This window comes from Dipteris shenzhenensis, chromosome 20 (assembly GCF_047967505.1).
Source record: "Dipteris shenzhenensis isolate YYH24624 ecotype China chromosome 20, Dip_SZ_1.0, whole genome shotgun sequence".
NCBI lineage: Eukaryota > Viridiplantae > Streptophyta > Polypodiopsida > Gleicheniales > Dipteridaceae > Dipteris > Dipteris shenzhenensis.
The window spans coordinates 13,761,362-13,786,141 of record NC_141615.1 but is presented as its reverse complement, the minus strand read 5'-3'; the positions used below and the strand labels follow the sequence as shown (position 1 = coordinate 13,786,141).

The following is a 24,780-nucleotide window of genomic DNA, read 5'->3' as shown; positions in this document are numbered from 1 at the left end:
CCCAACAAGACCCCTAGTAATGAAACTCCAAACAGTTGTGGACAGGTCTACCCTCATGAACATGAGGCCAACCTTGAAGGGAACCAGAATATACTTGGATGATGACCTCACACTACTGCAGCAGGAACATCGGAGAGAGGGAATGGTTCGGGTTATGGCAGCAAGAGACACAAAAATAGACAGCACATAACGGTGTTATACCCAGGAGAAGAGAGCACAAGGAGGACTGAAAATGGCAGTTTGGAACTGCATGGGCACCCTCTGGTCTGACCCAGGTGGTTTCCTGGAGATACACACTGACAGGGAGATAGTTTTCTATACCGAGACACACGAAAGTCCAGAGAGAGGCTGCCCACTGTGATAGGATACACATGGGAGTCTGCCCATAGGAGAGAGCTGAGAAGGGATAGCAGAGTACGAGGCTCTAAAGGTGTGGCTGTCCTTCAAATCAGCTCTCAGGCCACTCCTTAGGAAAGAGGAACATGCACGGCACATGTGGATTAGAGTTCAGCTACCAATGGCACAACCGATCTTCATTGCGGTGTGCTACTTTCCTCGGATACATCATCCTATGCATGTGAGGTTGCCACAGAGGGAAACAGCCCTTATGAGAGTCTACATGATGATATCAGAAAGTTCTCTAGACAGGGTCACACCCTCCTCCTTGGTGACTTCAATGCATGCACAGGGGACAACTAGGTGGGACTACTTGACTTTGCATCCGACTCCCTCGTAGTACCACACTTAGATGCAGCTGAGCTTGGGATAGTGAAACACTCAGCAGATGCTCCACACGTGATAGGGTATGGGCGGCACCTACTTGTAGTACATGATCTGATCATATACAATGGTCTCAAGACAAGGCCCTCATCTGGTGGACTTAATTGTCTCCCACACGGGGCGGGACAAGCACAGTGAACTACCATATGGGCTCCCTTGCCTTCGCATCTCAAATTCACGACTTTGTAGTACCCCCTCCCCTACTGGTGCTGATCACGCATACCTGACGTTCTGTATTTCCACTACCAGGCCAGCCACAGAGAGAGTCCTTCATGCGTCCACTTGGACCCATGTTCAATTTGACTGGACTCTCGATCCAGTTTACATGAGTCACTTAGCTTAGGAGCTTCCGACCCTACATGGAGCGGAGGTAGATCTTACTCAACTTTCAGCCACTTTGGCTTCAGTGGTACACGAGGCTGCCATCATATCTTTCCCTACGACTCAACCCACATGCCCCGGTTGGGAAGATGCCTCATGATGCATGTAAAGAGATGACAGCTCACTTCACACGTGAGCAGGCCCAAGGACACTTGAACTCATCTGAGGCGCATAACATCTCACATCGGATGACACGACGTAAGAAGCGGACTTTTCTAAATCGAAGGATTGATGAGGTGGTCGGATCCTTTCAAGGGGGGGACCCAACTATCGGCTAGGTATTCCTATCAGAGGGGAAATGGCCCATTCCCATCACGGACCTAGAGATTTTGCACAGATATGCATGCTCCTTATACGACATCCCAGGTCAGATGCCACCAGATATGTCCTCTATGCCCAGACCCACTACTTGTCACTGTTCACTGCACAGAACGTGAGGAATGCCCTCCTCCGTGTGCACAATCGGAAAGCATTAGACCATGAGGGGCTACGTACAGAGCCGCACGTGGGCAGGAGGTCTTGGCCCCGGTTCTAGCACATCTGTTCACTCATGCAATATGCCACGGTTCCCACCTACTTGGAGCACTACCACCATTGTACCGATACATAAGGCAGGGGACCCCATGGATAGTTGGAACTATCGCACTCTCATGATTGGCCAAACTCTGGCTAAGATTTAAGGATCGGTACTGGAGAGGGCGACCAATAGCCATACAGGGCCATGGACAACGGGCTCTTGGGCAAGCAAGCTTCCGTAGATAGCACTCCACACTCGACCACATTTTTACCCTGAGAGCCATCATCAAGGAGGCGAAGTCGAGACACCAGAAGTCTACACTTGCTTCGTGGACTTTCGAAAGACTTTTGACATAGTCCCTTGCTCTGGCCTCATCAAGCGACTATAGGATCTGCATCTCCCAAAGGGGTCATGATGTGGGGAGTGATGAGTTTATATGAGTCCACGAGTCCACGCTCCTGGCGGCCTATCAGACTGGGTTGAGAGCACCATAGGGGTGAAGCAAGCATGCCCCCTCTCATCGACTCTCTTCGGGCTATACATTGATGAGATCACACCCTTTGTTGATTGCCTAGGAGGAGAGGGCTCCCTATCGGCTGATTTTATGGTACTGATACTACTTTATGCAGATGACATAGTCCTCATTTCGTCCTCAGCAGAGGGTTCGCAGACACACTTGGAGGCCTTAGAGATGTTATGGAGAAAGAGGGACCTAAGAGTCAACCTTGGGAAAACCAAGATTATGATCTTCAACACATCCCAAGCAGTTCTTCAGCAATATCGACGTCGACATTGTTTCACTTACCGAGGGGAGCCAGTAGAGATAGTGCAGTCCTACACGTACCTAGGGATAGTATTCACGAGACCAAGCTTCACGATGACCCATGCCACCAAAGCACGACCCACACGAAGGAACGGAGCCTTGGCTCGATTAGATATAAAGTGCTTCCAGGCGCATTTCCAAGATCCACCGACGAAGGGCTGGCTTTTTGACACTCTCGTTAGACCGACTGCCATGCATGCGTCATCTTTTTGGGGGAGTGACCTTTCAGCTACTACTGACTGAATGGATTTGAGAGGCTACAGGTGATCAGGAGATATAGGATGATTCGGAGTAAGCCTTCAGTTCCCCATCAAATCATGCAAGTAGAGTTTGCCACGACTCCTCTCCAAGTGGATGCCCTCTTCCAAACCGGTACGTTTCTCTACAAAGTTTGGGCCCTACCTCAGTGGAGATTATCGAGACTGGCACTGGAGTCATCCGGATGCCTCGTAGAGAGAGGCCTTGATACAGCATGGTATGCGTGAGTGTCCACATGGTGTGATAGTGACGGTATCCAAATGAATAGTCTCCCCCCCTTTCAATACAGCATAGATGCACCACTGGAGCTCCTTCCACATGATGAGATCAACCATATCATACGGCTAGGCCTTCTCTAGCTTCACACATCTCAGGCTTGGGGGGGATCAAGAGTTCCCCACCAAGATCCAATCCTATAATGACCACTTTCTGAGGATATCGGAGCATGGTCCCATTATCAGGCCCGAACACCTGGAGGATAGGAATTGCATACCTAGAGAGCAACGAGTCTATAAACTATGCACGTTGGGGGAGGTCGAGACCGAGGAGCATTTTCTATGTGTTTCTCTGGCCTATTATGAGATCAGAGGGCAATACCACTATCCCTTTCAGGAGGGGCTCGGATTTGGCACACTCACTCAACCTATATATTTCCTCGACCAGGTTTGCATTGGGCTCTACCTGATTGAGATGCGAAGACACATAGATTCCCTTGTGTAGTAGGCCAGAGATCAGCTACAGCCAATGCCTTAGAACACCGAGCTAGACCGAGCACAGACTCGCGGCACTGATTTTTACGCATCCGAGCCAGCACCAAATGAGATCGAGGGGGAGGAGCTCGAGGAGACGAGGGCACTATGGATCACTAGTGAGGCCCGTGACCACGATGTGGCTAGACGAGAGACGCGGATACCACACACGACACGTGGGGCAACTAGAGCACGCACGATTGAGGTTTGACCTATCTAAGCCCTCCTCAAAGGAGACCACCAGAGACGAGGCATTACTCTTGATGTAGACCATCAGATACAGAGATCCAAGAGAGCACGCCCCACGGCACCGAGGGAGACAACCCGACAGACACATATACTTGAGCTCTTTGCAGCACATCAGAGGACCATCCGGGAGCTGGGTTATATAGAGCATCCACATCTACTTGGAGCTCTGGTTCTTAGCAGTTGATTGCTCTTTTTTTCCTACTATATTTTGTACTAGCTTTTTGCATTTTTAGCACTTATTACTTAGCAAGGGCCTTAGTGAGCCCTTTGCTTCAGCCCACAATGGCTTCTATGGGTTACATATGTTTTTCATCTTGTCTCATAGACCCGCGAGGTCTCGTGAAGACGTTAATACACCTTTCTTTCTTTCTTTCTCACTCAGGTCCATCACACGTGGCTTGTTCACTACATAGAATGTTGAGGGCGCGCTCCGCCGATTGAGAGCTCATGGATATAGTATTTCGCACATCGGCAAGAGGTCCTAGCTCTGATTTTAGCGGAGATGTTCAACCACGTTGTATGCCACGGTTTCCCATCTACTTGGAGCACTAGAACCATTGTGCCCATACAAAGCAACAGACCCCATGGAGACTGGAACTATCGCACCCTTATGATTGGCCACACTCTAGCGAAGATTTGTGGGTCGGTACTAGAGAGAGAGATCAATAGTCACAAAGAGGCATATGGGCAACGGGCTCTAGGGCAAGCACGCTTCCAACGACAACACTCCACCCTTGACCACACCTTCACCTTGAGGGCCATCAAGGCACTAGAAAGTATATGCTTGCTTTGTAGACTTTCGAAAAGCCTTCCTTTCGACACTGTCCCAAGCTCTCGCATGATCAAGAGGCTTTAGGAGATGGAGATCCGAGAGGTCTTGATTTGGGGGATCATGGGTCTATACAAGTTCGTCACAGGGAGAGTTTGAGCCCCAAAAGGTACCTCGGATTAGGTTGAGAGTATGATCAGAGTGGAGCAGGGATGCTCTTTCACTGACCCTCTTCGAGCTCTACATTGTTGAGATCACATCCTTCACTGTGCGCCTAGGAGACGAGGAGTCACTGTTGGCCGATTTGATGGTACAGATATTATTATATGCGGATGACATAGCCCTCTTATCATCTTCAACAGAGGGGCTACAGAAGCATTGTAGGGGCGATGAGCAAAAGAGCAAGCACAGGAGTCGAGAGGTATGAACCGTCACGTCAACTAGAAAAGATAAAATGAAGAGTACATAGTACTTGAAGGTAGACCCTAGGACTAAGTGTCCTAGGTGTCACATAAGACTAAATGTCCTATGTGGCATAAAAGACACTAAAACACTAAGTGCCTATAACTATGCCTACAAGGCACATACCAGGGGTCCATAGGGCATCACTAGAACCGGGAGAAGATGGCCTACAAGCCCCCCTCCATGGTATGGGCTGAAGTATTCTGGAAACGTCTCAAAATACTTGGTATTTTCTGGTCATGGTGGCACATGTTCATCCAAAAGGATATAGCCACCTATGAATGTACAAGGTATGAACCAAGTGTAAAGCCTGTCGGAAGACTTCGAACTTTGGACGAGGAAGTGCCTTTGTAAACATATCTGCTATGTTGTCCTCTGTGAGAAGTGTTAGATATCAATGCTCCACTCTCGTGTAACTACGCGGGAACCAGCTAACTCTACTTGTAAGCTCCCCATACGAGGAGAAGGCATTTGAGTAGCTTGGTTATCCAGTAGGTCCTGGTTTGGACACCAGATGGGGGGCCATGTGTGTGGCTTGAAGGCTCAACGGAGTTGGCACACTGCCAACTAGGCTACATGCAAGTGCGAAAAGGCATCCCATGACTGACCGCATTAAGGGTAGACGGAGCATTTCCCGGGGCAGCCCACTCTCGGGTTACGGGGCCCGTTTGGAGTCCCAGATGATCTCGGATGGCTCTGGGCCGAACGATAACCGTAGGTTAGTTGCTCTGTTTTACGCCACGGTTCTATCGTCCGTGTGGTCGGTGGCCTATTTCGGGACCGATCCCTAGTCGACCGTTCTGAGCGGACTGGGTCGGTCACCACATTGTGTCTAACCGACTACGACTAGTGGCTATATAAGAGCAAGCCCGTGAAGCCCATTTCATCACTGGCTACAACGATCGTGATTCCTTAGCATCCAACCTCCGTCCTCTACTGTTTCTGGCACGCCATCGAAGCTTCTCTGACAAGAGCGCACGGCTGGGAGGCAGCGCCATCTATTGTATCAGTTCTACAGTAATCAAATTTTTTATTCTCCATACTATCTGTTTTCTCTCTTGCGTACGAGATCCTGTTATCTGTTGAGCACAGACGTTGTATTATTTTCTTACATGGTATCAGAGCCTGGACTCTAGCAAGAAGATTTGATAGTGTGTTTCTGTTTGCGAGCAGATTGTGAGAGATGGCCCAGCCCGCAAGACTGCGAATCCCACCGTTCGGCGAAAGCGGAAAGTTGGACGGCTCTAACTATCCACTTTGGAAGTTTAAGATGAAGACCATCCTAAGCGCATATGAGCTTTGGGACACTGCTACTGGGGTGGACGTGAGGCCGGTTGCGAGACCAGATCCAACCAATGCAGGACAACAGATAGTACCAACTGCGGATGAGATTCTCGCGTGGACAAGAAGAAATGCAGATGCGTTGTGTTCTATTGTCTGCAGTGTAAGTGATTCCGTCATGGCGTTAATTCAACATGTCACCACAGCGGAGGAGGCAGGGACGGTCTTGAAAAATCAGTACGAGACCACGAATCAGACGTGGATTCAAAATCTGAAGACTCAACTCGCGAACGAGAAATTATCTGAGTCTGAAGCGGTAGAGAAGTTCATCACTAGGGTGAAGAATCTGCGCGATCAGATGACTGCGATTGGCATCACTAGCACCAGCGAGAATCTAGCACGAAGGTGTATATGGATTCTCCCACCAAAGTACGACGGTCTTGTTACGGCGCTGAATACACAGAACAGAAATCCGCCCCTCAACTTTCAGGATTTCAGCGCGATGCTTCTAGAGGAGGAGATGCGTCAAAAGACAAGGACTGGAGAAGGTTCGGCTTTCTACGCTGGATCAAAGAAAGGTAAGAGTAAGGACTCTAGTAACCCATCTTCTTCTTAGTGGGAGTAGCAGTTTCTTCTTCTTAGTGGGAGTAGCAACTGCAAGTGCATCATCTGATCTTTTCTAAAAAACATTAAGCTGAAAAAGACCACGAAACAACGTGCCAAATAGTCTCAAGGCATAAGTTGCATTATGAACCAAGGACATTGGTCTAAACTCTTGAGGTTGAGGGGAGGTAGAGGCTGAGTGGAAGGTCCCAGTGGGTCAATGGGGATAGTTTGGGGGGATTCGTGGGAGGCGTTGGGGAATTGGAAACACTTTTGGAAAAAAATTTCTTTTTTAAAAGAGAAAAATAACACTCAAATTTTTGGGACCACCAAGAGAGGGAGGAGGGTAGGGGGACCAGAGCAAAAATCAAGTGCCCCAGGAGGTGGTGGGCACAGGAGGGAGGCAAGTGGGAGCCTAGTGGGACTAATGGAGGTCTCTCCACCAATGAGAGACCAATATGGAATCCTCCATTCTTTTAATCCTCAAGCTTTCACATTGGCTGGTTTGCTAATCACAAATCTTACGGGCCTAATCCAAGGGGGCCTTTTTGAGTCCAGAATTCCCCTAATGAAAGACTTACCGATAGTTCCATATTATTATCACAACAAATGCATTTAAGAGAAATCTTATCCATCGACAACAAATGCATTTAAGAGAAATCTTATCCGATGAATATTGATGTATTTATAGCAAATTCTTTTTGATTCCAGGGACATAAGGCACATCATGAATTCTGAAATTTGTGCCATCTGTGGTTGTAAGTACAGTCTCACCAATACCACGAACTAGATAAGAAGAATCATTTGCACACGACACCCTTTTTCCAGCGGGTGATGGATGCAAAGAATCAACAAACACTTCCTAGAATTGATATGTTTGGTGGCACCACTATCAAAGTACCAATTATTCAATGTCTCATTGACATTGAAGGCACATGAATTCTTAGAAGGATTATAACTGCAAGTCAGAAAAGCATAAGAGTCATCTCAGATGTGGCTGTAATATCTGGAGCAACCGACTGAAAATCAAGATTGCAAGTTAAAAAGGCATACTCTTCTTCTACTAAGTTGGCTGAAGCATCACCACCATCATGTGCATGAGCAGTTGAATTAGTGACAGCCATACCTAAATTCTTTTTCTTTTTTCTTGCATTTCCCTATGTAGTGACCCGGCGTCTTGCATAATGTCAAACATCCTTTCTCTTAGGCTTCTCTGCATCATTCTTAGCCTTGTGAAAGGCTGTCGAAAATCAGCTTAATGCTGATGTGAAGGCTGATTTGCATGCTGCTTATGCTGCCCCTTCCCTTTGGGTTTGAATTTCGAAAGCATGGCATGCTCCATAGCTCGTGAAGCCATGTTCTTCCTGGTTTGTTCTTGCAACAAAATTCCTATCAACTAATGAAAAGTGAGGAGGTTGCCACCCCCACTCAATGACAAATTCAATGAGGTGTGAAAACCAATATAAGACCTAGGAAGAGAATTCAGAGTGGTAGTGACCATCTTTGAATCTGGAATGATCTCATCAATATTCAACAATTGCTCTCTCAAATCCTGAAGTTTAGTGAGGTGCTCAGACATAGAGTCACCCTCATCCATATGAGTATGAGTCACTATCTCTTTAGGAAAGAGACCCTAGCATCATTGCGGGCTGAAAACATACTCTCCAAATATCCCAAGCTGCCTTTGAGGTCTTGCATGACCGAATGTGCGGAATGATAAACCTGTTGGCAAAAGGGAGATAGCTGAAAGTGCTATAGCATCACGTGAATCCCACCTTTTTTGTGTGAGGACTCCAAACACTTCATTGGGATTGTTCTGGGCCATTATTGCCAAAGAAAATGCAGCAAATACCAGCAAAAAAATTCCCTTCGTGGGAATTAAGGTGCACAACACAAATCCCTTCGAGATATTGAAGCAAACTGCTCACTGCTCAAAAATAGCCAAACAAGGCTCAAAATGTAACAGCCCAAAAGCATTAATTGAATTGAATCTCTGCCTAATATGCTTGCGAAACACCTGCAAAAAATTTAAAAGTCCCAAATACAGGAGAATGGGTGTCTAAAACCAAAGGACAGCTTGCTGTCTCGGTCTATCAAAGGCTCAAAATGCACCCAAATAACTTGCAAATGCCCAAAATTTGCCAAAAAGCACTGCAAAGTCTGCAATGTTACTCAATCTAAGTCCAAAAATGCTTGCGAAGTGTCCAAACACCTCGTACACTGTGAAATTGCAGCCCAATCACAAAAGCCCCAATGTCTTGAGGGGAATTGCAACAGAAAAGAGTAAATTGAATAAAAGCCCCAAATGTTGTCAAAATTGCACTTGGCCTGCAAAAGCTCCAATTCTAACTGCAAATGTTTGCAAATGAACACACCCAAAATCCCAACTGCAAGCTGAAAATGCATCTTGACTGCAAATGTGTGCCTATGAGCACACCCAAATTCCCCAAATGTACGGATAGGACAGATGTACAGGCAGCTGCGAGTTGGTATGGCAGCTGTACGGACATGCTAATTGTTGGTGCAGGTTCTGGCTGAGCTGTATGGAATGTACAGTGCAGATGTACGGGCAAAGTACCGGCAACTGTGCGGTCAGCTCTGACTGTACGGTGGAGCAGCGTACGGATGGCTATACGGACACCGTACAATGTACGGAGCTGCAAATGGTACGGGCCTGCAGATTGGTACCGAAATCGGTACGATGCACGGATAGGCAACAGACGGGTACAAACTGACATAGTACGGACAAGCAAACTGATGCGGCGCTTGGCACGTGTGGGTGGTACATCTGTACGCGCAGCTGTACAAGGGGGTTGAACTGGGAGCTTGGGCTGAAGAAGAAGGCGGGAGCTTAGCTGCTCTGATACCCAATGTGAGAATGTGTGTCCGTGCAAGAGAGCAAGAGAGTTGGAGAGAGCACAAGCACACATATACTGAAGAGATAGAAACAACATACAAGCCTTGGGTTTTGTCAAAGTGAAAACCCTATCCTAACTACTAACCACTAACTATAGTTAGGGATCCTAATTGTGGTTAGGGGGAAAAACCTCTAAGGAGGGAAAAGTGCCCCTAACCCACTTATTAGTCATACATTGGTTACTACCATGAATTATGGCGATAATTCCAACTTATTCTCCACTGAGAGAGGCACTAGTGCCATTCTTCCCATTCAAGGGGGGAATGACACTAGTGCCATTCCTCCCATGCAAGGGGGTAGATGGCTTTCTGCCCTTGCAGAGAGGGAGAATGTCACTAGTGCCATTTTGCCATTTCAGGGAGGGTTGGCAATTGTAGGTAAGCCCGCTTGCAGCGTGTCAGGTGGTGTGAGATCCACTATGCATCAGGTGTCGTTAGGTGCCTCAAAGCTTGCTCGCGTATGAGGTGAGATCTCATCTCTCGGCACTCATCGTCAAACCATGGGTTATGGGGCATCTTCCCAATAGGGGGTGTGTTGCAGACCGAGTATTAACAAGAGAGAGAGAGAGAAAGAAAGATGTATTAACATCTTTGGGAGGCTTTGTGAGTGCTATAAAAAAAGTAACTCATACAAGCCATTGTGGGCCGAGGCAAAGGGCATGCTAAGGCGTTTGCTTCGTGCTATGCTAATATTCTAAAAAAGTCAAAACTTAAATACTCAAAACTAGTCATGGGAAAACATATCCAGGTGCCATGGTGGCTCTCTGGTGGGCCACGAAGATGTATCGTACCTGAGTTTTCCGAGTTGACTTGCTGTGGCGGGGGGGTCTCTCCATGATCTCTGTATCCTTTGGGCCATATGAAGAGTGACACCTCGGCTTGGGTGGTCCCCTTTGAGTAGAGCTGGGAGGGGCTGGACCTCCATCACGCACCCTGGTCAGACTCTGTGTTGTGCGTGTGTGGTCTCTGTGTCTTTGGCTCTACTGCTCCACGCCGTCTCTTCCCACTGATCCATGCTGCCATCATGTCAGCTATCACCTCCTCTACCCCCCTATGTCCCCGGTATGACTCGAATGCATAGATCCGTCTGTCTCGTGTGGCATAGTCCCCTCCTGCTGTCTGATCTGCGGCAATATGGCCTCTTTGTATCATCCATCTCCATCAAATAGTTGCTAATGCAGACCTGGTCATATATATATATATATATATATATATATGAGAGAGAGAGAGAGAGAGAGAGAGAGATGAGATTTGACTCTTGATGATCTGTGTTGTAATTGCAGGCCTATAATTGCATCACAGTTGCTTTTGGTAGATGAGGTTATTAGGGCAGGCCGAAATATGCGGAAAGGTTGACAGGCTGCTTGTGTCAAGTGTACTTACTTTCCTTTGGGAGTTAATCTGAATGTGGGGTACTGCTATCTGAGGTACCAAGTTTGGAGTACCATATTGTGAAGGCCAGGGTAATTGCGCAAGATCAGAAGAGGCCTCACGGTTTCATGCTGGAAATTTTTTGACATAAGTGCATGCTTTGGGGATTTTGAGGCTTTTTTAATACCAACCCAGCGTAGGCTGTCAGCTAGTTTTTCCTTATGTGGCTTACTATCTCATCTGCTAGCATGCCTGCTGCTAGATGGCTGTAATATTAAAGTTTTGGGCCATAAAAGCTTTATAAATGTTCATGGCAATGATGGCTTTTTATATTGATAGTCATTGTTGATGTTCAATGCAAAAAGCGAGGAAGTTGATTTCTGTTAGATAAGAGCATTCAGGTATGTAAGGATTGATTTTGTTTGAGCTCTCTCTCTCTCTCTCTCTCTCTCTCTCTCTCTCTCACACACACACACACACACACACACACACACACACACATGCATCCATAATGAGATCCTGTAGGAACAAATTTTCTTGGGCATACTCTTGCTTTTTAGCATCATTGCATTTTTGTCATTTGCCACAAGTGATTGTGATTGCTGAACTGTGGGAAGTAGAATGAGTAGCAACCACATACTTATGATTCTTATTGGGGAAGAGTATCAGTTGTTACAGTGGATGATTATGGAGAAGTTATGAGATTATGAAGAAATCATGAGATGCTGTAGACTTTTTGAATACAGAATTGAGATGTATTAGCTACATCAAGAGTGTTAATCTCCTCTACATGTGCAATTTTATCATCTCCTACTAGGCGACAAATTATTGCCATTTTACAAAGTTTATGATCACCTTGACACCTACCTCTAGCATTTTCTCTTTGCATTACAAGTCATGCTCAAAAAGTAATTCCTGACCTGTGTTTGCATATGTACTGGCCTTCATGCTTGTATACATAAGAGAATGCATGCCTCTTGCAAGATGGCTGTAAATTAAAGTGGGACAATAAAACCTTCACAGATGATAGGGACAATGATGGGCTTGATATGGAGAAAAATGTCAATGAATTGTGATGTTGCATGCAAGGGTCTGAATCTAATTTGTAATGATAAAACTGATAATCATATACTCTCTCTCTCTCTCTCTCTCTCTCTCTCTCTCCACATGCACGAATGCATGCACCTCTTCATGCCTATGTAGCAATGCTCTTGGATTTTGAGGAACATGAATGGTGTATATTGTGGAAAAAAAAAACTCACGAACATTAAAAAAAGGGAAGCATCAAGTTTCAGATTTTTTGGTACAACCTTTGCCCTTCAGAAAATTAGCTCCTAGCTTTGATCCAAAATTTATTCAAGCGCTGTTGATAGCACTGTCGTTAAGGTAGTGGCCATAGAAATGTTTTTGAGTTTTAAGTACTAAAAGCTGTACTCACTCCACTCCTTGTGTTGCAATGCATGTTGTTGCTTTATTGTGCTCATTTGTGATTAGAAATTGAGTTTAGCCTTTTTTTTTCATCATCGAGTCTCTTTGGAATAGGCAAGAGCTTTTTGCAAGGTATGCCTACTAGTTCCCTTTTAGGAAATGTTTCATGTGCATCCAAATATATAGTATGCACTTGCCCAGTCCCATCAACCATAGCACTTGTACCCTTGCTTAGCTTTGGCAACCCTTGCCAAGATCATGGTGCAACTAAATGAAAAGTAGAGAGATTGAAGGTGTGCTTCGATGTTCTTTGCATAGTGACAGTGGTGTTGATTTTGTCTTTTCAATTGCCTCTTTGGTTCTCCACTTGGAATGTTTGATGCAAGATTGGGGATATTGTAGAAAGACACGAAAAAGCAATCATGCTTACAAGGAGTCCAATTTTAAAATGGAATATTCTATGAAAGGGGAAAATAGAGACAAGGCAAGGTTAGTTAGCAACAGACCAAGAGGCCTCGAAGGAAAACAAATAGGTTGAGCATAAAGAAACAATAGTAGTCACTAGTTAATCCAAGACTTAAAAAATAATAAGAGGCTCTAATCTATAATTGACTTATAGATGGCTTTGTTTCATGGGAGGTATAATTGTAAGAGATGCGCTATTATGAAAAAGAAGCAACCTTTTTTGTCCCCCCCCCCCCCCCCCCCCCCCCCCTTCCCAACCTAACAAACCATAACATTTATAAACAAGCATTTGTACACGCTTGGTCTTCTAGGAAATGCCCACTAGCTAAAGTTACCTTCCTCATCTTTTCCTCGCCTAGTTACCATTTGAAAAACCCCTCCTTCCCTCTCTGTGTGTGTCCAAACCATGCTCTTGTTGCTCCTATTTCAAGCCTACTCCTAATAAACTATAAGGTAGTGCCCAATCTCCCTTGTTCAATATTTCATTTATTTCATTGAATTTCATTGGCCTTCTCAACGTTTACATGTCTACAACTAAGAAGAGTTTAAAATATGTTGTTGCATTATTGAACTATTTAAAATAGTTCTTTGGGAGTTTCTCCCATAAAAGATGTCTAATCAATCCAATTGTAGTTATAATCACATATATTGCTAACGGTCTTTTGGTTGATTTAACCGTGATAATAGAGCGAATATCACAAAAGTAGCCACTTTCCATTTGAGTTGGTGAGATGGGTTGTTTAAGGAGAGGCCAACTTGAAGATATAAATATACTAAGGCCCTCTTGTACATGAGAAATGGAACATTGCACGAAAAATGGCTCACCCTAGTGAAAACATACACAAAGGGACCCAAAACATTGTATCTTAGAATGAAAAGCAAAATTTTGCAATTAATGAAGTCTAGGAAGTCACAAAACCAACTTGTGCGTTAGCCCTTCTAATACACTCAGTCCTTTTGATAAAGGGATAAAAAGCATTGTTTCTTAGAATGCGAAGCAAAAATCTACAAAGAATGAAATTCTAGAAGGCCACAAAACCAATGTGTTCATTCCTTTGGAGAACTCCTTCACTTCATGCTTTAGGCTCGTTCCTCACCATTGAGCTATAAGTTTTTCCCTCATAAATCCATGTTTTCACCTAGATCCTTCACCAAGTAAATTTCTACCATTCTAGTTTTGTGAGTTTGATTGTGGCATAATTCATTTTTTACTTGCTCCTAGAATGGACAACATTGCGAATGTGTTTGGGATTTTGAATCTTGCAATATGTTGTTGGGCCTATTTAAATCTATTTCCAAGTTTATACACCCTCAAGAAAAGGGGAACCATTTATCACTACCATAATTTGTTTGTGAATAAGGGAGTCACGATTTAACCCTTCAAGTACTATATCGAATTTGGTGGTTGCTATATTTACCTAATTCTAAAATGTGTTATGCAGCATTTTAAGTGATTGCAACTCTTTGAAATTCTTCCTTGCATTTGTAGGTGTGCTTGAAGAAGTAGGGTTGCTTGCTCCACCACTCTATTGAAGATTAACCTTGCCTTGTCTACTAGTATCCCCTTTCATAGAATATTTCATTTTAAAAATGGATTCCTTACATCATACATGCATGATTGCTTTTTAGCAATGCTTGCAAGGGTAGTGCTCTCCTTACAGTTTGGTAAAAAAGTGTCCCTCCAATTGTTCAGGGCCAAGTCTCCTTTTTTTCAAAAGTGTTGATGATGCCTTCTATTTTTAGCACTACTCTCTCTCTCTCTCTCTCTCTCTCTCTCTCTCTCTCTCTCTCTCTCTCTCTCTCTCTCTCTTTTATTCATGCGCTCTCTCACTCCTCTCTCCCCCAATCAACTCATCGGGATCATCATCCTCTCGACATACTCCAATGCTCCGTAAAAGTTTTAAAAAATAAGTATAGCCTATGTCTTTCTACAATATCCCCAATCTCGCATCAAACATTGCTAGTTCCCACCTGCTAGACGCCTTGCACTGTCTGGTGGCAGGTCGGAATCCTTCAATCCCTGTTTGTTACTAGCCTCTCTATTAGAAAGAAAGGCGCGTGTTACGGAATACAAGAGTCAGATTCTCGGGTGCAAGAGATGAGGCATGGTCCAAGCTAGATGTATCGGTATGGCATGTCAAATAGAACCAAGTGGAGAACCAAAGCGGTAGTTATATCATCAAAAGGCCAACTTTAACAATAGTAGATTTGCTTGAAGGTTGCTTGCTCATTTGCTTTTCAATAGATCGGTGTGAGGTCTTCAAAAACCCATACTTTCTTTATTTTGTTTCTAGCCTCCAATTTCTCTCCCTACTCAGGTCCCATAGATTCAATATGGTAGATCTGGCAAGTGAGATTCTATTAAGGGGACATATATTTCAAGTACAGTCTATATGCATCATTTGATTGGACATTGTTCATAACCTAATGGCTACATGGGTTACAATTTAGGCTTGGCGCACAACTGAGGCTTGTCATGCTTCTTTTTTGAGGGAGTGGAACCATGGTCTGTTTTCTTCCACTCCATTTTTTGCCTTTCATGGCAGTATTAGATTCGTAGAAGAAGTATTCTTTTTTTTAATACTTACTCTTTTTTATGTTCACGAGGAGAGTGTTTTGGGTTTCATTGTATTTTGAAATACTTAATAGAAGTACTCTTTTTTGGGAAAAACAATCTCCACTAATGTTTTGATCGAAAATCAGTTGAAGCTTGAGCTAAATTTGAGTTTGGTGTTTTCATTCTTCGATTTGAACCTCTTCCACAACTAGTCCTCAGGGATGCGTAAAGTATGTCACATGATACTTGCAATACTACTACTTTATTGAGCTTGGACAAGCAATTGAGTAGATAGAGCTTCTCTTCATTGGTGGACATTTATCCCCTCAACTTTCGCATTTTAAGAAGCACATAGATGCAACACCCTCAACTTTCCCAATTGAGGAAGCATGCAAGTTTAACTTGCAAACGGGGCATTATAAGCCATGGAGCACATAGACTGGCAAAGTATGTTTTAGCTCGTCCTTCAAAACTCCTCGCTCCCTGCCTTGTTTTTCTTGCTCTACTCCCAACTTGCTGGCTTGCTCCACTTCCAACTATTTGCACCTGGAGGTCTATCACTGGAGCTCAACTAAATAGATACCTTCGGTAGCTCTTCAATCAATATTTTGAGATCAAGGATGGTGTAGTCGATATGCCATACCTTCCTAGGGTGCATTTTATCAGTGATCTAGTCTTGTAGAGGAAACCACAAGACTAAGATGAGCGAGGATGAACATTAAAGATTAGTAATCATAATATCTTGTCTATAGTAGATATAACATATAAATTGTCATTGAGCCTTCAATATTTGCTTAGTGACTGGCAAATGTAAACAACAGCTTAAAGACCTTCATTCGGACTCTATCGTCTTGGCGATGGGGGTAAGTTTGTTGTTTACAACCCTACGTCCATCACTACATTAAATGTGTGCACATGTGAACATACATTCAATCCTTCCATTGATGGGTCAAACGACCATTAACACACCACTATTCATTGTTGAGTGTGGTAGAGCTTCGCTCAATGCTTGAAGCTTCTTCCTCCCTCTTCTCTCCCGCTCCCTCTCCTTTCCCCTCTCCCTCTCCCTCTCCCTCTCCTTCCTTCCTCTCCTCTCCCTCTCCCTCCCCTTCCTCCCTCTACCTCCCTCTACCTCCCTCTCTCAACTCCTCCTTGTATTTGTAGAGCTCACCCATCTCAATCCCTCGACTTCTGGAGACTTCTGATTGATTGCAGATTCTTCGGCATCTGGAGTCTTCTAATTAATCGTGCCATCCCACCTTATGTTAATCGACGTTAATGTTTGTCCCACTCCCCCCTGCACATCAACTAATTAATTATTAATAGGTAGCTTTTTCTCATTGGAGGCCCCTATACATATACATATATATATATTGGAATCACATTTGACCAAGTTGAGGAGATGGCGATGGTGATGGAGGAGCTCGAGCTTGAGCTTGAGCTTGAGCAGGAGTAGGAGACAAGCTATGGCATTGAGCGTGGTAGAGCTGTGGCTCACTCAATGCTTGAAGCTTCTTCCTCCCTCTTCTCTCCCGCTCCCTCTCCTTCCTTCCTCTCCCTCTCCCTCTCCCTCTCCTTCCTTCCTCTCCTCTCCCTCTCCCTCCCCTTCCTCCCTCTACCTCCCTCTCTCAACGCCTCCCTGTATTTATAGAGCTCATCCATCTCAATCCCTTGGCTTCTGGAGACTTCTGATTAATCGTAGATTCTTCGACGTTTGGAGTCTTCTAATTAATTATGCCACCCCACCTTATGTTAATCCACGTTAATGTTTGTCCCACTCCCCCCTGCACATCGACTAATTAATTAATAGGTAGCTTTTTCTCATTGGGGGCCCCTATATATATATATATATATGAACCTTCCATCAATAGATTCCTTGTGTGGCGATCTATTTCATTATTTTTTTATATGGTGATACTAAAGTATTATTTTATATATATATATATATATATATACATATATATATATATATATATACATATATATATATATATATGAACCTTCCATCAATAGATTCCTTGTGTGGCGATCTATTTCATTATTTTTTTATATGGTGATACTAAAGTATTATTATAGACCCTTTGACCAACAATACACAGTGATTTTATTGGCCACTGAACATGAAAATGTCGACTATCAGCCCCAATCCTTTCTTTTTGGCTCTTGAGCTTTTCATGCATTGCATGGTGTATCTTGTATGGAGCTTGCTCTAACGGTTTTCTTTAATATTTAATAGAAGTCTCTTTTTGCCAAAAAAAAAAAAGTAAACTATCTTCTTATCACCAATGATGGGTGTAATTTGGCCATTTACACTTATGCTTGAATGCATGTAGCAATAAAAACTAAAGAAAAGTCTGATCATAATTTGCATAAACACACTTCTTTAAAAGAAAGACCAAAATAATTGTTAAGTTATGTACAAATGGATCATGTATTGAGCATGAGAAAAAACCTGAAAGATTATGACTATTACATGAGTAGTGCATTGCACTAATGAAAAAAAGAGCATATAAGACTATAGGGCATTATGCCGTAATGCACTTTCATAGCTCTCCTTGATTATATCTTGGAAAGTTTAAAAGGGAGCGGAGAGGCTCCCCTTTTTTCTTAAAATTCACCATAGGTTTACGCGGAAAAACACAAAGCTTACTTACATTCACCAACCTTGGAGCTTTAATGGCCATTCTTGATGATTAAGTTTTTGACCCACTCAGGATACTTTATTTTTCATGTTATGCATAATGTATTCTTGCCATGATCATTTTCTCTTGGGGTTTCTTTCCTACTTAATTGAATTCTTTTCATTGGGAAAAAAACCCAAAGAATCCCTCCTTAATACAAGATATAGTGGACTTGCAGTGAATGAATGGTGGCATTGTACCAATGGTTTGATGTGAGCATCATTGATACTAAATATCAGGTCAATTCTTCGACACAAACTTCAGTTGAAAGAACTCATTCTAAGAGGAAATTTTGCACGATGCTGAGGACAATGCTCAAGAGAAGGTACAAAAACTCACAAGTGGGAAAAGAGTAGTGGGAGAGGATGAAGATGTTGAGGTGGAGGAGAGCTAACCACAAGTACACGGTTCAGCTTTGGTGATGAGGTAGCTCTACATCAAAGGCCTCAAATAGATCTAGTGAGGAGCAACCTGTAGAAATGCACATGAAGAGGCAGAGGGTGAGGTGTTGCCAAAATGCACATGAAGGTGCAGGCTTGCAGAAATGCACATGAAATGCAAGGGGTGAGGTGTTGCAAAGAGCCATTGAGGTTCCTCTTGTCGTAAGCAAAGGCCACAATGACAAAGCAACCCATAGTGCTGTGGTTGAAGGGAAAGGAAAAGTTGTAAGGTGGAAAGACAAAAGGTAAACCCAAAAGGGAAACCTGGGTCCTGTTTGAAGGAGAGGAAAGTGGAGGTGGGACAAGGAAGTAGGACTTATAGCAAGCAGTGAGCCTATAACTCAGACCTCCATGATTGGTCTAGAGGTCACATCATTGGATATCCGGTGACAATGAAAGTCCAGGACAGACCCTTACTGCCCAATTCCTACTAACTTTGCATATATACTTTGCCACGGCGAAGTCTTGCAAACCCACCACATACAGATCTTTGCCGGAAATGCCTTGTATCATCCAACATAAAGGTATGCACAATTCCATCACCTTCAGTCTCAGCTTCCTCCATGCTTGTTTTCACTCGGTGTCCCAACCTCCTCCTCATCGTCATGCATGTGAGCACCTGTATAGATGTTTGACATCAAGACATAAGATGCAGCATCCTTTTCATCCAATCGTACTGCATGTGCAAAGGCCTGTCTTCCAAGATCCACATTACCCCACTTTCGACAAGCACCCAATACAGTGTGCCACACCGCAGGATTAGGTTGGAAAGGCGTCTTCTCTGCCATCGCTACCGCCTCGTCTAATTGGCCTGCACGGCCAATGAGATCAACAATGCAAGTATGGTGCTCAATAGTTGGAGTGACGCCATAGTCTCTGTCCATAGCCTTAAAGTACTGCTTGCCTTTCTCCACTAGACCGGCATGATTGCACACACTAATAATACTAAGAAATGTAAATCCGTCTGGTTTTATGCCTTCTCTCATTTTCTCAAGCATTTGGAAAATAAGTTCACTCTCTCCTAGCTGGGCATATCCAGCAATTAGTACATTCCAGGAGACTACATTTGGAGACACACCCTCCACTTGCATCTGTTCGAAACAGCTCAGTGCTGCGTCGCAAAGCCCATGTTGGGCATACCCTGCAAGTAATGCATTCCATGAGACTACATCTCGAAGTGGAAGTTGGTCAAACACTTCCTGTGCATGTGTGAGCCAGCCACAATTGGCATACATATCGACCAAGGCGCTGCCAACAAAAGGATCTCTGTCCAAACCCTTTTTGGTAATCTCAGCGTGTAATTCACAACCCTTGTCTATGGCACCTACACTGCCACAAGCTTTCAAGCTGCAAACCAATGTGACAGCATTTGGAGATACACCGTCCAGTTGCATCTGTTTGTAAAAGTTCAGCGGTTCCTCACCGAGCCCATGTTCAGCATACCCTGCAATTAGTGCAGTCCATGAGACTACATCTCGTGTTGGAAGCTGGTCAAACACTTCTTGTGCTCTTGCAAGCAATCCACATTTGGCATACATATCAACCAAGGTGCTGCCAAGACAACGATCCATTTCCCACCCCTTGCGGACAATCTCGGTGTGTATTTCTTGGCCCTTGCCTATGGCTCCTGTGCTGCCACAAGCCTTCAAGCTGCAAACGAATGTGACAGCATTTGGAGAGAGACCCTCCAGTTGCATCTGTTCGAAAGAGTTAAGTGCTTCCTCACCAAGCCCATGCTGGGCATATCCTGCTATTAGAGCATTCCAGGAGAATACAGTCGGAGACACATCTTCCAGTTGCATCTGTTTGAAACACGTCTGTGCTTCTTCACTAAACCCATATTGGGCATACCCTGCAATTAATGCATTCCAAGAGATTACATCTTGAACTGGAAGCTTGTTAAACACTTCACGTGCTTTTGCAAGCGAGCCACATCTGGCATACATATCGACCAAAGCGCTGCCGACCAAAGGATCTCTTTCCAACTGCTTCCTAGCAATGTCAGCGTGTATCTCAAAACCCTTGTCTATGGCTCCAATGCCACCACAAGCTTTCAAGCTGGAAGCAAACGTCACAACACTCGGAAAGAGGCCCTCCAGTTTCATCTGTTCGAAATAGTTCAGTGCTTCCTCACCAAGCCCATGCAGGGCATAACCTGCAATTAGTGCATTCCACGAAACTACATCTCGAACTCGGAGCTTCTCAAACACTTCCCGGGCTTTTGCAAGCATGTCACACTTGACATACATATCGACCAAGGTGTTGCCAACAAACTGATCTTGTTGCAACCCCAATCTGTCAACCTCAGCATGTATTTTGCGACCCTTGTCTATGGCCCCCACGCTACCACAAGCTTTCAAGCTGCAAACAAATGTGGTGGCATTTGGAGACACACCTTCCAGTTGCATCTGTTCGAAACAGTTTAGCGCTTCCTCACCAAGCCCATGTAGGGCATATCCTGCAATTAGTGCAGTCCATGAGACGACATTTCGAACTGGAAGCTTGTCCAACACGTCCTGTGCTTTTGCAAGCAAGCCACATTTGGCATACATATCGACCAAGGTGCTGCCAAGAAAAGGGTCCCTTTCCAACCTATTTGTCAAAATCTCAGCGTGTATTTCACAGCCCCTCTTTGCATCCTTCAGCCTAGCACAAGCCTTCAGTAGGGCCACAAACGTATACTTGCTAGGATGTACACAACCTTCTTGCATTTTTCGATAGACATTCAGGGCGTGTCGTGATTCCCCACATTCAACATAACCTGTAATCACAGAAGTCCATGCATGTTCGTTGGGATCCACCAACCTATTGAACGCCTGCACAGCATCAGAGACGCTTCCGCATTCCACCAGCAACGGGACAAGGAAATTCCCGAGAGATCTATGAGCTTCCAGCCCAATTTTGTGCATATACGCATGCAGGCGTTTAGCATATCCTAGATTTTTCCATTTTCTGCACTTCTGCAAGATGCATATAAAGTCCTCGACAGAAGGCGGCTCGGGCATCCGTTCCAAAGACGTGAGTGCCTCCTCTAAGCTCAGCGTCTCCCATCCACTGTTCTCTCGCAATTCTTGTGCTTTAGATTCGTTCACATATACTCCAGACCTGAAGCTGGCCTTGCAATTGCTGACACTCTCGAATAAGCCATGATCTTCCATTGCGTTGCTTCTGGGTTCCTTTTTCTCGAGAATGTAATTAACCCCATGTGGATTGACTTGTGCGGCTTCTGGATGCTAGGCTGATGTCTGCGGGCCAATCACACTTGTTGATTTTTTCTTTCTCAATGCCCCCTCGACATGCCTGGGGAGGCCCCTCTAATCAGTAAGCCTTCCTTTCCAGAATCAATGTTCACAGAAAACATTTTTCTTAAATCTTCAAGTTCCTTTTTTGGGAATTTTGCCGTTTTAACCAACATTATAAGTAAATTGCAAACCTTGTCTTTTAAAATTTGAAGACTAATTTCCAAAACTTGCCATTCACCTCACATAAACCTCAGTTTTTCATGGCACTCTCCAAAATTGCAATCTCTTTGAATTACAGGTCGCTTATTTGAATCACGAGTCGCTTATAAAAAATGATGCTCCACAAACTGATCTCCCTTGTAGGTCTCTTCAACTCTAGGAGCTGAGCTATAAATGTCTCCTTCCTCCTCCCCATGCCATGGAGGAGTCTGAAAGGGCCCTTCCTTACTTCTTGATCCCTCAAAATGAGGATCACTTTCTATTTTGTCTACAAGTTTGCATGACCCGCCTCTCATTACAACCACTACGCGACGCAAGTGTGTGTTTTTGTGTGCATGTATACACGTGGGTATGTGTTGCGTACACGTGCTCATATGTGTATGTGTGTGGTAGTCCAAGAGCTTGTGCTAATTGATGAGTCCGAAGGGTGGTAATCCAAGACGTAGTGATAGTCTAAGAGTCCAAGGGTGGCATGTGGCATAATCAAGAGCTTGTCATAGTCTAAGAGTCCAAGGGTGGTAGTCCGAGAGGGGTGGTAGTCCAAGGCTTGTGATAGTGCATGAGTCTGTACAAGTCCAAGAGTCCAAGGGTGGCAATCCATGAGGTGTGATAGTCCATGAGTCCAAGGGCGAAACATGGTAGAATTTCCTAAGCTCTTTTCTTCTAAGCTATGATATTGTTAAAACATGTCATCGTTTTTTTGTCCATGGGTAATAGGTATAATAGATTTTGGATGGCTGTTTTCATGGTTCTTTACCACACAAACGGGAGGAATTATAATTTCTGATTCATGAAATTGTTAAGTGTTTGGCATTTAACCTACTAAAATTTGGAATAGAGTCTACCATTTGGGCATCGATGACATAGGAGTCAGTATGTCTGGGTAATCCACGATTAGCTACACCTTCGGGTCTCTATTATATAAGTCCTTGAAGCCATAGTCATAGTCCGCTTGCCATTTTTCTAGATAGAAGGGCCTCGTCCAAGCCCTTCACTACTCCTCAATCTAAAAGTGGGATCCCTTTGTAGTTTTCCACCTCCTTGAGCTTAGAATTTAGGATGGGAGAGAATCCATTGTAGATCACTTGGTCTACCACGAGAATAATGATGGGCATTTTATCCTCATCTCATCTATGTTCCATCCGTGTGCTAACCACCTTGGAAAAAACTAATGACAAGCAGCAACCCTTTAACTCACAAAAATAATGCATGGGTTTTGATAAATGACAAAAGCCTTACTTAACACCATTATTATACTAATGAAAGGTAAAAATAGCCACTTTTCTGATGAACTTATGCCCCAGGATGGAGGGAAAAGAAATGTAGTTTCTTTTACTCTAGCCAATTAGTTTACAATGTGATTACAGATAAATGCTTATCCCAGTTCAGAATGGGGTTAGAGTTAGAACTCTTAAATCATGTCAATCCCAAAGCAACGTAAACCATGTTTATGAATGTTGAAATGGGTACTAAGTTGTAGTTCACATCACTATTGGAAACTCAAAAAATGTTGATTACTTCTTAATATTATCTGGCAAGATTAATAGAGTCAATGGATGGGAGCAAAATGATTTTCAACAAGAGTTTTAGAGTTCTTATTAGTATTTATTACAAAAAAAAGCTAAATTTTAAATAGCAATATTATACGTTACTTAGTGATGCACCTAGGCTTATTGTCCATGTTGAAGCTACCTTCAATATCATGTTTAATATGGGGGGGGAAAAGAACCCATTGTGTGAGGGATGAGAACATGGGAGCAACGTAGTGTACTCCATCTCAACAAAGGTGCATGGCATAATAATGGAAACCCTTCCTAATTTTGAATTCTGACACTCCCTTCTCTAAGCATGATTTGTGACACATGCTAGAAATAGATGTATCAAATGCATGTCCTCACACTGTGGGAGAAACTAGTACATGTACTAAATCTTTTTAGGAAACCCACTTTTCTTAGTAGGAGTTCCACTATTACAAGAGTTTTGGTTTTTTAATCTAAGTTTAAATAGATATATCATGATGTTCTCTAATAATAAGGCTTACTTTAATTGCATAGTATAAAAAGTGTGTCAATAAGTGATTATCCATGAATATGTTATATACAAGTGAGTACAATATTTATTACTAGGTACTAATTGCTAATGGGTATTAGGAGCATAGTTGTTATTAGGACTAATTGTAAGTATGCTAAAAGTAGATTTATCATTGTATTTTAATTATTGTTTAGACTATTAAACCACTTTGGAGTATTAAATATCGTCATGCATTTATAGAGGTATATTTATTGATCCCATTTGAGACATGATGTTGAAAATTTCATCAAATCTTGTGCCTCTTGCCAAGAGAACAAGAATAGGAGGTGCCCTAGGGTATATACTCTCCTCTTCCAATCCTTCTATCAAATCTTATGCCTCTTGCCAAGGAACAAGAACAGGAGGTGCCCTAGGGATTATACTCTCCTCTTTCGATTATTCTTGGAATTGTGAACATGTTTCTCATCACTAAATGGGACAGGACTACATTTATGTGGTTATTGATAGACTCTCCAAAATTGTAAAGTAGCCCAACTATTCTTCAAGCATGTCTTGGTA

At 43.7% G+C, this 24,780-nt stretch overlaps 2 protein-coding genes across 2 annotated transcripts in view; one reads left to right on the top strand and one right to left on the bottom strand.

Annotated features, from left to right (window-relative positions):
- Window positions 1-11,176, top strand: part of LOC147889309 (T-complex protein 1 subunit zeta 1) — a 47,988-nt gene extending 36,812 nt beyond the window's left edge. The window contains exon 15 of the mRNA XM_087391501.1: window positions 11,072-11,176. Within this exon, the coding sequence (XP_087247627.1) occupies window positions 11,072-11,144 (73 nt within the window). The 3' untranslated portion in view covers window positions 11,145-11,176. The remainder of the gene's footprint in view (window positions 1-11,071) is intronic.
- Window positions 11,177-19,281: 8,105 nt separating this feature from the next.
- Window positions 19,282-21,888, bottom strand: LOC147889308 (pentatricopeptide repeat-containing protein At4g39530-like). Its single transcript, XM_087392042.1, has 4 exons — window positions 21,427-21,888; window positions 20,582-21,138; window positions 19,635-20,077; window positions 19,282-19,541 (listed from the first exon to the last, which is right to left on the bottom strand). Exons 1-4 carry the CDS (start codon window positions 21,886-21,888, stop codon window positions 19,282-19,284), a joined length of 1,722 nt encoding a protein of 573 aa, XP_087248168.1.
- Between the last annotated feature and the right edge of the window lie 2,892 nt (window positions 21,889-24,780).

Bases quoted from the DNA above. Each gene is read 5' to 3' on its own strand.
- LOC147889308 (XM_087392042.1), bottom strand. From the start codon at position 21,888: ATGGAAGATCATGGCTTATTCGAGAGTGTCAGCAATTGCAAGGCCAGC. The intron at 21,139-21,426 runs GTACATCCTAGC...TGTTTCGAACAG, and splicing joins GAAAAATGCAAGAAGGTTGT to ATGCAACTGGAAGGTGTGTC. The intron at 20,078-20,581 runs GTATGCCCAATA...ATTGGTTTGCAG, and splicing joins TGGAATGCATTAATTGCAGG to CTTGAAAGCTTGTGGCAGTG.